The 16,392-nt window shown below is 39.5% G+C and overlaps 1 protein-coding gene across 5 annotated transcripts in view; it reads left to right on the forward strand.

The window, feature by feature from the left end:
• The first annotated feature begins 1,220 nt into the window (after positions 1–1,220).
• The window catches only part of EXOC6 (exocyst complex component 6), a 168,404-nt gene continuing 153,232 nt past the window's right edge, over positions 1,221–16,392 (forward strand). For 2 of the 5 annotated variants that reach the window (XM_036222112.1, XM_036222113.1), the window contains exon 1: positions 13,954–14,182. In XM_036222112.1, the coding sequence (XP_036078005.1) occupies positions 14,043–14,182 (140 nt within the window). In that variant the 5' untranslated portion in view covers positions 13,954–14,042. Of the gene's footprint in view, positions 1,442–13,943; positions 14,183–16,392 lie in introns of those variants that run through there. The other 3 variants (XM_036222110.1, XM_016151301.2, XM_036222109.1) reach the window with 3 other exon arrangements.

The following is a 16,392-nucleotide window of genomic DNA, read 5'->3' on the forward strand; positions in this document are numbered from 1 at the left end:
AGCAAGCTAGCAAGGGCATGTTTTTCTCAGGTAATGGCAGAGGTGCAAGAGGGCAAGAAGAAATGTATGAGGCCTTTCTAGGCTTGGAGATCACATGCTGTCACTTCAGCTTATGTATCATTAGACAGTAGAAGTCACATGGCTAAGCCCAAAGTCATGGGGCACAGAGGCACACTGTGCCTGCAGTGAGGCACTGGCAAGGGTATGGATACAGGGAGAAGCGAACAGTGGATGCAATTTATGACATGTGCCTCGTATGCCATATAGGAATACTATATTTTTAGGAGGAAGAACTCTTTTTTTAGAGCAGTATTTCAAAATTTCATAAAAGCTTAAAAAATTGGTTCATATGGAAGAATATCCCTATCCAGCCCTTTAAATACTTATTCTCTAGTACTGGGCAGGAAAGCATGAGATTAAACTCAGAGCTGTGGAAGATCTAGTGCAAATGGTAATGGGAAATACACATTCATTTAATATTTTAGTTCTACTTGGGGCTGGCTGTAGGCCACATTTTCCCCTGATATTTTGGGCCTCTGCTTCCTGTATTCTTTCTTTCTCTCAGTGGCAACCAGTCCCCTTTAATATTCTGGGATCTTCATGCTTTCTCACTCCCCATCAAAACCTAGTTTGCAGAAGAGATCTAGCAAACTCATCCATAGTGAGGCCTAAGTAACTAAAATCTAACTGCTTCCAGGAGAATTTGTATTTAAATAGGGGACAGAAGGAGGAAAGGCTCTGTAATGGAGGAACTTCACATGGCAGTGGGTAGGATGGAGAAATGAAGGAGATGTGGAACCAAGAAACTAGCCCAGTGACCCCAAAATCCTATAGGACGTTACATTTTTTTCTGGGCAGCTCAAAAGACTGAATCTGTCTGAAATGCTTGGGTTTGTGTGCAAGGGTATAGTTGCAAAAATAACTAGGAACATAGCTCTAATTATGTATTTAGCATAAATAATATTAAAATATGTACTCTAACAAATCAATTGTATTTCATAACTTTTTATAGTGTAATGATTCTAATTCCTACCAAGTTCATAGTTACTATCTTTGAGAAACAACTAAATAAATATAGCAGGCATCAAGCAGGAACTTTCTGAACTGTGTCAAGGTTAATAATAAGTAAAATGTTATTAAGTAGAGACAGGACAGCAACAGCTGTGCAACATTCTTGGAAGCAAGGATTTTGATAGCATGAAGTCAGACAGTGAGCTCAGTTTTTGCAGCTACTCCGGGTGAATAGAGAACCCTTATAATAATTATAAGGAAAACTACATGTCTTATATAAATTACAACTGTTTTGAACACAAAGTCTGATGTCTGCAGCTGGAAAATCAGGGACATGTGGAGCAATGTTTGAAGAAGACCCAGATCAAACCTATGAGAATATCCTGGCTGAGATTCAGTCTTTTGAGCTGCCCATTGAAGCTACTCTAAGGTAGGGCTCCTTCGTATTTTATTGTTTTTCTTTAATGGTGATAAGGTAGGCTTATTTACTTCTTTTTATACTTTTATCTATAACAGAATAAAAAATAGATTTGAGAAATAGTTTCAATGCTACATACATCTAATCTCAAAGTTTTATTATTCTAAGAGAAATTATGATAAATAAATAAATATATTTGTTTCTGGATTCATCGCCACAAAGTGAAAAAATAGAAATGACTTTCCGGTGATCAAAAAGGGCCTAATGGCATCTCCAAATAGATATTCCATCTCATGTATATGAAGTTTCAATTGTTTTCTCTAAAATATTGCTTAGTAAAAAACATAGAGAATAATTAGACATTTTAGTGAAACCGATTTAGAGTTGGGTAGATATGAATTGTAAAAAAAGAGAGCTGTTGCTCTTCAAGTATCTGGTGAACTCTCATATATATTTTTTTATTTCCACATAAGACTTAAAAATAGCTTCTTTGGTAATATGGGGATTAATGTACACAGTTCCAGAATAGAATTAAAATGAAACACAATGTTTCTATGTGTCAAAAAGGGCAGCTTTTAACATTTAACTCTTTCTGACTGTATCTGACACCTATCAGTGTGGGAACGGAATGGCAATCACTGAATGTGATAGTGACAGTCAATAAATATTTGTTGACTAATATTTGCAGATTAGAGAAAAGATTTTTTTTTTTTTTTTTTTTTTTTTTTTTTTTTTTTTTGGTGTTGTCTCCTCATTCTCAGTAAGGACCCAGGGTCAAGTACTTTGAAATTCACTGCAGTTTAAATCTGAACAAATATCTCCCAAGTATTTAAATTCGATTTTTCATTAAATATGTTTTGAATCTCTTCAAAAATAGAAATGACTTTCAAGTGTTGCTGGCATGGGAAGCTATTGGTATTTATTGGTTGATTGTTAGATTATCCATATCAGTTGCAAAATACTTACAACTTCATTATAACTGTTCCTTACACCTTCATTTTTTCTGGGCATCATGTGAAGAAGGGCAAATAATTTTTACCCGAGTCAATACGTAAAAGAGACCAGAGCTATTTATTAATGAGAGACTCAATAATTTTTTTCACATGGAATGTGCTTTATACTGTACCAGCAAACTTGTGCATTGGCCTGGTGGCTGGGTCAGAAGTCTAAAGGGAAACGAGAGAAGGAGCAACAAGTGAAGGGGGCCTGGATGTGTTAGTTACTGTGGCCTCTGTTGCCATGGCTGCTTCAGAGCCCTCTTCCTCAACCCCTGGCTCTTTCCATCTCTCCCCTAGTATCACAACCCTGGCCAACAGCCACAAACTTCATCTACCCTTGGAACTATCAGCTAGTCTTCCTTTGGCATTAGACCTGCTTTGGTTCTTAGATCTGTTCTACTTTCTGTTCTTAGAGAAAATATCTTCATTGTTGTACCTGGTCTTCCTGAAGAGAAAATGATTAGCTTGTATCTGGTAGTCACGGCACTCTCCCAGCACCACCTTCAAGAGTAAAGTCTGCACAAATAATTTCCACAGGTGCTGTCCTCTCACCACCACGAGCGGACCTGGAATGCTCACTGTTAGCTTTATATTTGGGTTATTAAATGAGGGGCGAGAGCATTCTTTTCCAAGGGCTACTATTAAAATACCCCAATGTTATTTTGGAGGATAGACATAGAATTCCTAACAAGCCTTTATCTGCGACAATATTAGCTAAAATTAGTTTTCCTATAATGATGTTAAAATCACTGATTAGATGAAGAATTTTTTAGGCTGGCATTTTATGCCTTTCTACACACACCTATGCATATGATCGATAGTCTAATGTCAACTCTCTGTTCCATTGTTCTTATGGAATACATCAGCTCATATGACCAAATACGAAGGTTGGAAAATAAAGACAAGACTTCCATTTTGGCAAAACTGGAGTGTTTACTATTTGACAGTATGCTTTGAGATTTTCTTTCTCCTGGTGCTCATGGTTCCCTTCCTTTATTATTATCCAATCTTACCTCTGCCTGCCAAAATCCAGCCCATCTTGCAAGGCACAACTCAAAGGTTCTTTTGTCTGTGAAGCCTCTCCTGATTTCCCAATCAGATCTGAACATTCCATCCTTGGAAGCCCCAAAGAATCCAGGACATTTATTCTGACTCATTTGCGTGTGCGTGTGTGTGTGTGTGTGTGTGTGTGTGTGTGTGTGTTTTGTATTACAACCATTTTCAGGCTAAAGATTCCTGAAGGCAGGACTTGTGTCTTCCTTATATTTCTGTATCCTCTGCAGAAGCTTCCACCATACCTGGCATATAGTAGCTAGATAAATATTTGTTGAACTAATTTGTATGAGCTTTGGAGCTAACGGTGACTTTGTGAGGCAAAAGAAAGAAGGCAATCCATGCAAATTGGTACAGCCACTATGAAAAATAGTATGGAGGTTCCTCAAAAAACTAAGAATTGATCTACCATATGATCCAGCAATCCCTCTACTGTGTATTTACCCCATATCCAAAAATATATTTGCACACTGATGTTCATAGCAGCATTATTCACAGTGGCCAGGACATGGAAGCAACCAAAGTGTCCTATGATAGATGATTGGCTAAAGAAGCTGGGTACATATATACAATGGAATATTACTCAGCCATAAGAAGAGATGAAATACTGCCATGTGTGACAACATGGATGGACCTCGAGATAATCATGCTAATAAATAAGACAGATAGAAAAGTTGAATAAAGCAGATAGAAAAAGTTGAAAATCAATTTATATGTGGGATATAAACCTAAAAGCAACAAATGAGCGAGACAAACAAATAGAGACTCGTGGACATGGACTATAGGCTAGTGGTTACCAGAGGACTATGGACTAAGGGTTACTAGTGAGGCGGGGAAGGAGGGGGGAGATAAATGTGGTAAAGAGGGTCAAATATAGGGTTTAGGGGGAGGGTGAAGTGGGTAAAGGGGATCAAATATATGATACCTGAAGGAAACTGGACTTTGGGTGGCAAACACACAATATAATATACAGATATCAAATAATAATGTACACCTGAAAATTATATAATTGTATTAACCAATGTTACCCCAAAAAACTTAATTAAAAATTTAAAAAAAAGAAAAGGAAAGAAAGAAGGCAGTCCAGAGAGAAAGTCATCCTTCATAGAAGAAGAGGAGCAAGTGGAGTATTTAAATAACTACACACTCTAAAGGCAGAGAGGGTGGAGAAGGGGTTTTGGCTGGAGGAAGATTGACGCTTAGGGCTGCAGAGTCCCTGTCGTGAGCCCTGGGAATGGACACTGAGGAAAGAGTTGGGACACTGAGTGCATGGAGCTGGGAATACAGGAGACAAATAGTCTCAGGGAAAACCCTGCACCTTGGAACTGAGGTGGAGAGAACATCTAAGAGTTCTTTTATTTTTCCCTGTCACAGAAGAAAGGCATTGCTTTACCAAACATTTTCTGTTGTGAAATCCTAAACTCTGTTAATGTCCTCTCCCTGCCCACTTTGTTTTTCAGGTAGGGAATCTAAGGTGCCCTGCTGAAGGTCAATGTTCAGATCAGGGCCAGGTGGGGTTTGATTTTCTACCAAGGAGAGCACTGATAACTCAGTGACTCATGGTTTTTACCAATGTCATCTAAAGATGGCTCAACAGCCCTCTTTCACAGAGTGTGCAAGCCTTCCTGGCACATTCACCCACACACATTATCTAGGAGAAAGGATCTCCTCCACCTGAGGGGTTGGGAGGCGGTTGCTGAGATCTAGAATTATGCCGTCAGGAATTGTCAATGGCCCATAGTCTCTTTCATCCAGCCCAGGCTGCATTCTCCCTACCTCCTGACTTCATACTTGGCTGTTCCCAGAGTAAGCTTCTCAGATGGTCCAGCCTCTCTCCTGCCTGTTTCCTCTAATGGGGCCTTTGATCAGCCCCGTTGGCCTTCTTCTTCTTCTTTTTTTTTTTTTTGGTGGAAAAATGAAAAATCAGCGCTGAGGTCCTGTGTTTTGTTTTCATTCTGTGTGTGAAATGGGACTGCTGTCTAACTAAAGGAGAGATAGTTTTAGGGGAAAACTGAGGCACTAAAGTTTGCCCCTGGTTTGTTTGTATTGTCAATGAAATACCTGTTAAAGACATTTCAGACAGCTATAACAGTTGAATTGTAGAATAAAATTCCAGGGTGAGCAGTGGAATTTGATGTTAGCCATGGTGATTGAATTTAAGAGAAAAGGGACAAATGTCCTAGCAGGTGCCTGCATTGTCCTAGCATGGCTTTGCTTTGGATATTCAAAATCTTCTGATTAGCAGATTGTTGGTAGGCTGACTCACCAGCAGGTTGGGTCTGGAATTAGTGTTGCTGCCCTAATCCTTTGGCCCCGGGCATCGGTGTTTTCATCATGTTAGCAATATGCATTAATTTACACCGGATTTTCTCATTTTCTTTAGGGGTTCTGATTTTCACTCCAGTTCCTCCATTTGGCCTAGATAAGTCCAGCTCCTTGCTAGCTCCTCCTTTAAGGGGCTTTCCCTGGTGAGCTTAATGGCTGTCTGGAGCCACACTAAAGGAAACTACTAGTACCAGCCTTATTCAGCATTACCAACTTCCTTGGATAAGAATGGTCAGTAGCTCTCAACTAGCATAGCAATTGCAGATGCCTTGGTAGTGGTTGCCTGAATCTCATGCTGAAAGTGGTTCTGGTAAATTAGTGGTGGCAGCTATAGTATTAGGATAGGGAAGTAGTGTTCATAACATTTACCACATTTATACTAGAACTTCCGGCTACCAGTCCTTGCCCTCCGTGGATCCTGACTCCAACCTGGGTGTAACATGGGCTTCATTATGCCTTTGGGGTCCTGCAGCTATGTTGTTAGCCTCTTTGAACAGGTTCTGAAGTCACAGCATGTCTGAAACAATTTGGGTTCAAAAGTAATAGTGTGTCTTGTTGCTGTAGCTGAGCCTGAGATAAGAATATCATGGACACATTAAAGGGAACTACAAAGTCAGTGGGAGGTAGAGAAAAGGGACATATCCAAAGAAAGCTCTGAAAAGAGCTGGGAAAAATAGGAGGAAGAGGGAATTGTACAAGATGACGTACCAGAAGAAATTTTTGTAATTGTTTTATGATAACATAATTGTTTTACACTTGTATTCAGACTCTCTTGGGCTCTTTTCCAAAAGCTGACCATGAAATTTTACCAGTTTAAAAGGAAACAGGATATTGTTATTTCTTTGACTTTCATGTTTTTAGGAATGAAGATAATATACTTTTAGAAAAAGACAGAAACATTAAATTTAAAAAAAGTGACAACTAACAACCTAAATTGTACACACGATAAAATTTTAGGATGAAATACTAAAAAGTATGACTATCCAAATTCAGCTGTAGACATTCTAGAATTCTCCTGCTGTTTATAACTTTAGACATGTAAGATTTCTATTAAAGTGCATTCCATTGAGTATACTGATTTAGATCAAAGGTCTAAATTTATTAGTTGTTTGATTTTGGCTTTAGTTTCTGAAACTGTGAAATGGAGATTATAACAGAACTTATCTTAAATGGCTGATGTACATGAAGTGCTTAGCACAATGGCTGCCTAGCACATTGTAAATGCTTAATAAGTATTAGCTGTTATTATCATGTCTAATTTGCATCTGTGATACATATTCCAGGATAATTTAATAATATATACTTTAGAATATTGATGTACACAAACACTATATCTTGAAATTCTGAGGGCATGGGAAATATTGATTAATGTAAATTTTACTTTGGTTGTATAATATACAGGGGAGGGAGATAGCCCTTTTTCAAACCGTATTTACTACTACTACTACTACTACTACTAATTTACTACTAATAATTATATTTCATATTATAATATCATGACCTCATTTAATCACTAATGAGAGTGGTATAGTGTACTTACTACATGTTGTGAATATAAAATGGAGTCCAGAGAAACTGTTCAGAAGTCAATGTGGGCCTAAGCATGACTGAGGCCTTCTATGTCTGCAGTGTGTCAGGAAAGCCTGAGGGCCCTGATGAGAATGAGCTGTGTAGTTGCTAAATTTTCGTTGAACATTTAAATGATACCATTAACTATTTGATCTTCAGTACAACATTAGAGAGAAGTTAAAAAAAAATTTAATATTTGGAGACCAAGTATACCAACCAGGGAGATAGTTTTGTTTATTTAGCAGTTAAGTTAATGGGCTCTGGAGCCAGAAGGACATGAGTTCAAATTTTGCCTCTATACTTACTAATGCAGCTATTGAAAGGATTACATGAATTAGGCATGAAATGTATTTAATATAATGCCTCATACACAGCAAATACTCATTCATTCATTCAGTAAATAAATATTTATGGAGCATCTGCAATGTGGCTAGGATAGTCTAGGATGGCCAATGGTCTTGTTGATATAGTAAGATCGAGACCTGGAAATTTCCTGTTCACAGGGAGCTTGGATTTTGTTGAATAGAGCTAGAAATAAACAAATAAAAAACTGTTAATAAGTGCTATAAAAAATAACAAAACAGGGTGAAGGATAGGGATGTTATTTTATAGATAGTGGCCGAGGAGGAAATGTTAGCTTTTACTATCATTATATCACATTGGTTACATTTCTAAATTGATTTTGCTGAGAGAATAAAAGGAAAAGTAGGACAAGTGAGAGGTGAGGGAGAAAGAGCAAAAGGCAATAAAGGAAAGCTAAGTGGGGAGCGAGGAATAGAGAGTGCATTGAATAGGATGAAGAATAAAAAACTAGCAATGAGGAAAGGGAAAGAGGAAAGAGAAAATGGTGTAATAAGCTGGGGGAAAAAAGAGGAAGGAAAGAGGAAAAGTGGAAGTTAGAGAAATGAATATTGCTCTTTAATGGCTCAGTGGACTTTAAAATATTTAGCTTTGGGATAAGTAAGCTAATGGAACTTTCAGGTCATTGTTCTGAGGGCAGGACTAGTGACATAATTTACAGGACCCAATGCAAAATGAAAATGCAGCCCCCTCATTTAAAAATTATTAAGGATTAAAAGATGGTGATGGCAGAGCATTAAGCCAAGTGCAACTGCATAGGCCGCACACAAATAAGCCAACTAGTCTGCTCTTAGCACAGAGCCTGCCACATAGCAAGCATTCAATAACCAATTGTTGAACACACAGAACCCTGGGGCTGATAACCCAGGGCTAATTATTTTTGAACTTCTCTGAGGACTGGCTTATATTTTAGAAAAAAAACTGATTTTATTTGGCTTCAATTTCAAATTTCCTTCTATTGTTCTCCACTGTGGGGTCCGGATCTTTATGGGACAACAGATTCCTGGAATCCTCCCAGTCTTGTCCAGGCTATTGATATTCTCTTGCACTTACAGAGTGTGGCCACTTGGGGTCACTGCAACAAAAAGCAGAAGCTGGAGGAGTGCAGCTGTCAAGACATCCTCAGAGAGCGGGTAAAAGGCAACCGGAATAGTTTATTAGAGCCAATGTATAAAGACTGCCTGTACTTTACATTTTGATACAGTTCTACAATTATATAATGACGGCTCTTGAACTATTCAAGAAACATCTGAATAATATTAGCAAAGTCTTGAGAAGATGATTAGGAAGTCAGTTATAGGATTTCCAGAAGTGGGGAAGGGAATCTTTTTGTAGAGTTGCACCCTACCTCGTGAAACATACATTTACAACATTAACATCCAAGTATCTGCATGTGGATCATTCATTTAACAGCTATTAACTAGGTTGGGCACTAAACAATACAGACACTCCCTGTGCCTGGAAGTGGAGACAGACTCAGCAATTTGTTTACTATCACAATACGTGCCTCAAAGGATGAACACTTCCTCCAAGGACAATGAAGAGGCACTTGACTGAGAAGCAAGATCTGGAAAGCTCACTAAGGTGGATCAGGAACCAAGAGTATAAGCCAGATATGGTTCCATTTTCCCCTCCACATCAGGAAACAAATATCAGGCAGTTTCTATGAATTGAGCATGCAGAAAAATGAGGTTCAGGTTCAAAGAACCCTGACACAAAGTTAGAATATTTTTAATGATTAAAAAAACATTGATGTGTCTGGATTATTCTTATTTTATCACGAAGAAGCTAAATTCTGAAGTTCCTGTTTGAATAATAAATGCCTGATAATCCTAGCTTCCAGTACTAATGTTGATTGAGCTCTGGACTAAACATTATGCATATATTTTCTCTTTTAATCATCATAAAACTTGGTGAGGTAGGAACTATTATTGTTCCTAATTCATACTTAAAGAGACTGAGGCTTATACAAGTTAAGTAACTCTCCCAACACCCAAAATCTAGTAAAAGATAAGTTGGAATTTGAACTCAAGCAGTTAAATGCCAGACCAGGGCAGCTGCATTCTATGGTCTCCTTCTGAGGCAGGGGCTTTTCCAAGATTGGTTATTAGTCTCAAGGCAAGTGGCCCAAAGTATAAGTCATTAATGACTAAGTTATTTACAAGTTAAATGCTGTTAGTTTCACACTGGACACAGAATGCATCTCCTGCCGTGCCCATCTTCCTGGTGTATCTTTCCCCACCCAGGAGTCCCAAAGAGAGATTTTTAGTGGATTTCTAGAAGTCAATATTCATTGTCTGAAATATAACTCAATATGCATGTGCAATTTGCCTATCTGTGCTCTACTACCTGATTAAATCATTTATCCCTTGAGTAAAACAACATTGGAACATTCTTAGCTGTTTTTTTATTATTATTATTATTAATGGTAAAAGCAGGAACTGGTTAATAGGTCCATCTTCTCCAACTCACTTTTGTGTAGCCTTGGAGAAGTGGCTTAATCTCTGTAAGTCTCAGTTTCTTCAAATTAATTTGGAGATAGTAAAAGTACCCCCACAGGATTTAAATTAGATCTTAGTAAAATTAGCATTAATTTAATTAAGTTACTGAGTAAATTAGTAGAGATTAAATTAGTTAATACAAAGAGCTTAGCAAATAGTGCTCAATAAATAGCTATTATGGTTTTTATTTTTGCCTATAGCTGAAAATTTTTTTTATTTTAGGGCCTTTAGAAATATTTCACTTTAGAATAGCCTTTCAGGGGGCACATTTATGTTTTTGTTATATCTATGTCTATAATTAAAATTTATATAGTTATTTAGGGCAAATTCTTAGCAAAAATCTTCAGATACTAACGTAACTGTCAGAAGTCACAAAGGAAACCAGCAAAAGCTGTTTCAGAAGGAGAAGTGGTATATGGACTTCCTCCCATTTGACTTGAACTGCAGGGAAAATAATGCTGCTTATGTTGAGGTAATCTCTATGGGTGGGTGTTGAAACAAGACAGGAGTGAGGAGTGCCTAAGCAAGGCTGGCTCCCCAGAGCAGAGACATCTGGAACTGGATTTGGATAGATGGCATCAGACTTGGTAATGAGAAAAGGAAAAGGTCTGGATGAATGCTCAGGAAAGGAACGCCCTGACAAGAGACAGCTGCCAAATAAGAAGCTGGCCTGTGCTTTACCTTGCTTTCTGCTTCAGAGCAATGAATTCTTGTTGTGCATATCCACTGAGCTGAGAGAGTCTGCCCTTTCCTGCAGAGACAACTGGCTTTTTATTCTCTTTGTAGGAGGGTATAAAATTTGTCTTCATTTCTTATGTTTCAGTTTCAGGTTAAATTTTCAAAAAATTTAGTTCCCCCTCTTTAAATGCTGAACCTGCAATTCAGATGTGCTAACACCACCAGATGGTGGTTCCTCAGTAACTGGAGAGGCAGTCACCCAAGAAAAAAATTGTTTTTTACTACAGAGTAAAAACCAATGGCATGAAGGGCCAAAACACTGGAGTACAGGGGTTTGACTTGATCCAAGGATAAAATTTTAAATAACCAGAGGAATGGATGAAGTTTATATCTTTTGACAAAAGTCCATAAATATTGTTTCTTGCTTTGAAACTCTTGATAAAAGTGGGCATCAGAGAATTTGAGGCAACGTTTTGTTAGTGCTACAGATTTCTAATAAGGCAACTGAATACAACCACATTATATGATATTACATGTAATGTCATGTATAAAGAGCAAGTTTGAAGAAACTAACTTTACAATTTGATATTGTTCTAATTTCTAATTATTACCAATCACGGATTAATCAAACTCCTACCTTATGCTCAGACCTGTTTGGAATGCTCCTTTCCAATTCATCCTGAATTCTTTCAAATGGTTTCAAAGCTTTAGTGATGTCTAGTTTCAAAACCCTTCCAGCTTTCTCTTGGCCAAGTACATAACTCTATGAGGAACTATAGGAAATTGCAAAATTAAAAAAGAAAAGTCTTCTCTGAACTTAAGTACCTTAACATGGTATGATAGTGCTGATGGACTTGGGAAGAGATCTTTTTATTTCTGAATATTCTTTCAGCTCAAAAAAGTGGGATTTCCCAGAGATGATCTGGATTCTCCTGTACCATCAAGACAGTGGAAACAGGCGTATGATGGGTTTTCTTGGTACGATGAGCAGTTGGATGTAGCAGACCTTCTTTGGTCTTCTAAGCAAGTATGTGCTGAGATCAGTGGTATTTTTGTTCTCTGGGGCTCAACTGTACAAAAACAAACAAAACTCCCAAATATATGAAAAGGAACTAATCAAAACAAGCTCAAACTATTAAAATAGTCAGTGGTGGTATGGATAAATGTGCTAAATTGAATCTAGAGTCAGCAGAGAAAGTTGTGATTAGTTAGGGTAATCTTTACAAAGGAAATAAATTTGAATTGAATTTTCCTGGGAGGAGAGATATTTCAGATTAATAGAAGGAAGGTATTTTTATATTTCAGTAATTTTTACTGGATTTACTAAGTATGGCAGGCAGAAGAATGGCTCCCCTAAGATGTCCACATCCTAATCCTTAGAACATGTAAATATATTATTTTACATGACAAAAAGGATGTTACAGATGTGATTAAGGTTAAGACTTCGAGATAGATGATAATGCAGAATTATATGGTTAGGTCCAACCTAATTATCTGAGTCCTTAAAGCAGAGAACCTTTTCTGGCTTAGGTCAGAGTCAGAGAGAGATGTGACTACGGAAGAATGGTCAAAGAGATGCAGCGTTGCTGGTTTTAAAGACTGAGGCCATGTACCAAGGAATGTGGGTGGTCTCTAGAAGGCAGGAAAGGTAAGGAAATGAATTCTTCCTTAGACTAGAAGGAATACCTGGATTTTAGCTCAGTGAAATCCATGTCAAACTTCTAATATACAGAACTGTAAGATAATAAATTTGAATTGTTTTAAGCTACTAAGTTTGTTGTAATTTGTTATAGTAAGAGTAGAAAACTAATACAATATGGGACAGCAACATGAGGTAGATACTACTCTATGGTCATTTACAGATGAAGAAACTGAAACATAAAGGGATTAAGTTTTTGCCCAGTGTCACTCAGCTGTGAAGTGAAGGAACCAGGAATTAAATGGAAGATGTCTGTCTTCAGAGCTCATGCTTTTAACTATTAAATCACCTCCTAGGATTTTTGCATGGCTTGGGGAAGAGGATAGAAATAGGCTTTTAGTGAAAGCTCACTGAAAGGGGTGAGTTACATAGCTGGATAGTAAAGAGCTTGGTTGACTCAAAGGCATTTTAGAGCCCTGGATTAATGGAGACCAGAAAATCTTTGTCCGTTAGGGGTATGACCCTCTTCCCAATTAATTATCCTCACTTGATGCTTTATGACAAGCTGGTTTACTCGGTGTCCCACAAGCATGTCATTAACCAGAACTCTTCTACATTAGTACCTTGGACCAAGCCATCCACCTGTCTTTCCCCATCTCTCTGATCCCCTTTCCTCTCAAGAGCTTCCACCCCTCCTCATCCCAGCTATAGCAACCTGGGGGAACTTGGTTGGGTTCAAGGACTTTGGCATATTACGTTGCCTTGGGTCTCTCTTGCAAATTTGCTGCTAAGTGTCATAGTTCTTCATCATTTAATTTTTCTAGCGCTTTAATTTATTTTCAAGTTGACTGGCCTCTGTGAACTTCCTGTGGGGAGAGACACGAATCTACCCAGAGTGGTCATCTTGGTGGTCAGCTGGTATTTTTCTGGTTCATTTCTAAAATAAATCTTATTCCCACAATTTTGCTTTTCTTGGGTGTGTTTTCCTTTCCCTGACTCTTCACCACCCAGAGTATATCAGGCCTCCTTGATAAATGTTCCCATAACTTTCGTTATAGATTGAGTGTGCTTATTTGATTGTTGACCTCCGTCATTACTGAGGTATTCCCAGCAAGCGTAGCAGAGGTTCTGCCATACGGAAAACAAAATTATATGTTAAAGCCAGGCTAGTCACTAGACAGCAACTGGGGACAAGTGGCGGGGGAGAGCTGGAGGCGACGAGTATCTAGTCCACCCATCCAAGTCAGCACTTTGGCCTTCAGCAGGTGCCAGGGCCTGGACCCGGGGCTGGGTGGCGCGCTCACCGGCCTCCTCCCCAGCTCCGCTCGCCTCAGCCCCGCCCCTTTCCCCGCCCTCTCCACCCCCCACCCCCCGCGCTCGCGCTGCGTGCCGCTCGCTCCCGCCGTCCGCTCGGCGCCGCGCCTCGCCGGCTCCTTAGCTTCCAGCCAAGATGGCGGAGAGCGGCGAAGGTCTGGGCACCGTCCCGGAGCATGAGCGGATCTTGCAGGAGATCGAGAGCACCGATACCGCCTGCGTGGGGCCCACCCTCCGGTAAAGCCCTCATCTCCCTGGGACTCGAACTGCCCCGGTCGGCCGCTCGTCAGGAGCCGGGGGCGGGACGGCCCGACAGGTGGTGCGCGCGGAGGCGGGCGGGGGCGGTCCGGGGCGGAGGTTTGGGACCCCGGCCCGGCTGGGGCGGGGCGGAAGGGGTGCTGCACCTGTCGGCACGGTCCGCCTCAGCTGCGGGAGCTGTCACCGCGCAGGCTGTGGGTGTGGCTACGGCAGCACCTCTGACCCCGGGAGCCGCGATACCTCCCAGCGTTTGCTGCCGGGTCTTGGGCCTGCCGGGCTCCCTGTTTGCGGCTGGGCTGAAGGCACTTTGGCCGCGGCCGTGTCGGGAACGAAGGTTAACTACTGGCACCGGGCGTGACTGATATGCAGAGGTGCGCGCAGGTGGAAGCCCTGGCGTGCTGGGCGGCCGCGGGCGTGGGAGAATTGAAATTGAGCGGGAGACGCGGTCACCATCATCCCGCCGCGCGGCGGGGGTGCGAGAGCAGGGAGCGTGGGCTGGAGGGGAGGAGCCGATGCGCTGGAACGCGCTGGTGTGACCGTGCGCTCACCCGGCAAGCCGGGGAAGCTTTTGCTTATTTACGAAAGTTTCATTAATTTTGCATTAGTTTTCCTGTTTATTTTAAAAAAGGATCTCCACCCTTAAAAAAATAATACTAAGTAATGAATATTCCAGACTGAATATCTTCTACCCTAATAATAGAATATTAGCCCGACGCTGTCCTGGTCTATTAGATTAGGTTAGGCACTCTTCAGGAGTAAGTGCCTTATAAATATTAGGCTTCATCTTTCGCAGTGATGATAATGAAATAATTTCCTTAGGGAACTTAGGACAGGTTGTGCTTTGTCATTATTATTTTCTTCAGGAGCCACTTTCTAGAAATAGAGCGCTCTTATGTTTTGTGGACCTGTGGATGAAATATAAAGTGAAACCAGTTCAAGTTATTATGTAAAGCCACCTGCCTTGAGAGTCCAGAGACCTTGGTTTTGCTCTAGACCTACCACTGATGAAGTGTGCATTTATGGGCAAAAATCATTTAACCTTTCTGGACCTTGATTTCCTTATTTGTACACTGGATAGGAATGGATGTTTAGATGCTCAAGAATTCCAGGACATTAGGGATCTCCCCTATTCAGTGTTGTATCCCTAACACCAAACAAATGGTAGGCACCTGATAAACTTGGTCACATGATGTTCTTGCTCTGTTATGATAAGCACGATTAGTGCATTTTCTTAATTTTCCATCATAAAATTGTAAATTGGTAATAAAAGTAGAAATCGTAGATTAAAGGGAAGCTTTATTTTCTTGATTGCACGGTGAAACAAAAAATACGGTATATATAGTATTGATTATGAAGAAGATACTTCATCTTGGGAAAATGTGCTAGCAGTATCCTTGAAAAAAGATGAAATTAACTTAGAAGAAAAATTTGAAATATATTGAGAGACTTTTGTGACATTCGCAAATAGAATATATATGTTTATGCAGTTATCATTCTGTTTTGCTGGGCAGTTGTGTCACCTGCTTACTTTGTTGAAACCCACACTCTTTGGCTAACTCTAGTGATTCATATTCTATATATACACTTGTCACCTCTCTTTTACCAGCAGATTTCTACCAAACACACACAGCACTGCTAGCATTTCTTTTTCTTGAACAGTGTTTAAGCCACTACTATTTTTTCCCTTAGGTTACACTGAAAGAAATGCTAATATTAAAATCTAGCAAACTCTTTGTTATGGTAAAATTTAAATGTTTTAAAAAGTAAAATAGTGTAATGAAGCACTAAGAACACATCTAGCTTCAATTCATCCCCTGGCCACTCTCATTTGATATTCTCCCGGATCCATTCTCTCTCACCCTGGATTATTTTGAAGCAAATCCAAGACATCAATTCATCCTTAAATATTTCAATATTAAGATTAATTTTTGTTATTTCTCAGTCACCTTTTAGCTGGCCTGTGAGCTCATGTTGTTAATGCTAATATTTTTCTCAGTGGCAGACTTTTTTAGCCTGACCTTTTCCTAATTCACTTATCAGATCTGACTTCCTGGGGGAAGTTGGAGTATTAAATGAAAAGCATGTAACACTCTTCACAGTGCCTGACATACAATATGGTTCTTTGACCACACTAGAATTAAATTAGAAATTAATAATTTAAGAAATATGGACAATTCCTAAATATTGGGAAACTGAATAACACATTTAAATAACCCTTGGGTGAAAAAAGAAATTAAAAGAGAAATTGGCAAGTATTTTGAACTGAAT

This window comes from Rousettus aegyptiacus, unplaced genomic scaffold (genome assembly GCF_014176215.1).
Source record: "Rousettus aegyptiacus isolate mRouAeg1 unplaced genomic scaffold, mRouAeg1.p scaffold_m13_p_6, whole genome shotgun sequence".
Classification (NCBI taxonomy): domain Eukaryota; kingdom Metazoa; phylum Chordata; class Mammalia; order Chiroptera; family Pteropodidae; genus Rousettus; species Rousettus aegyptiacus.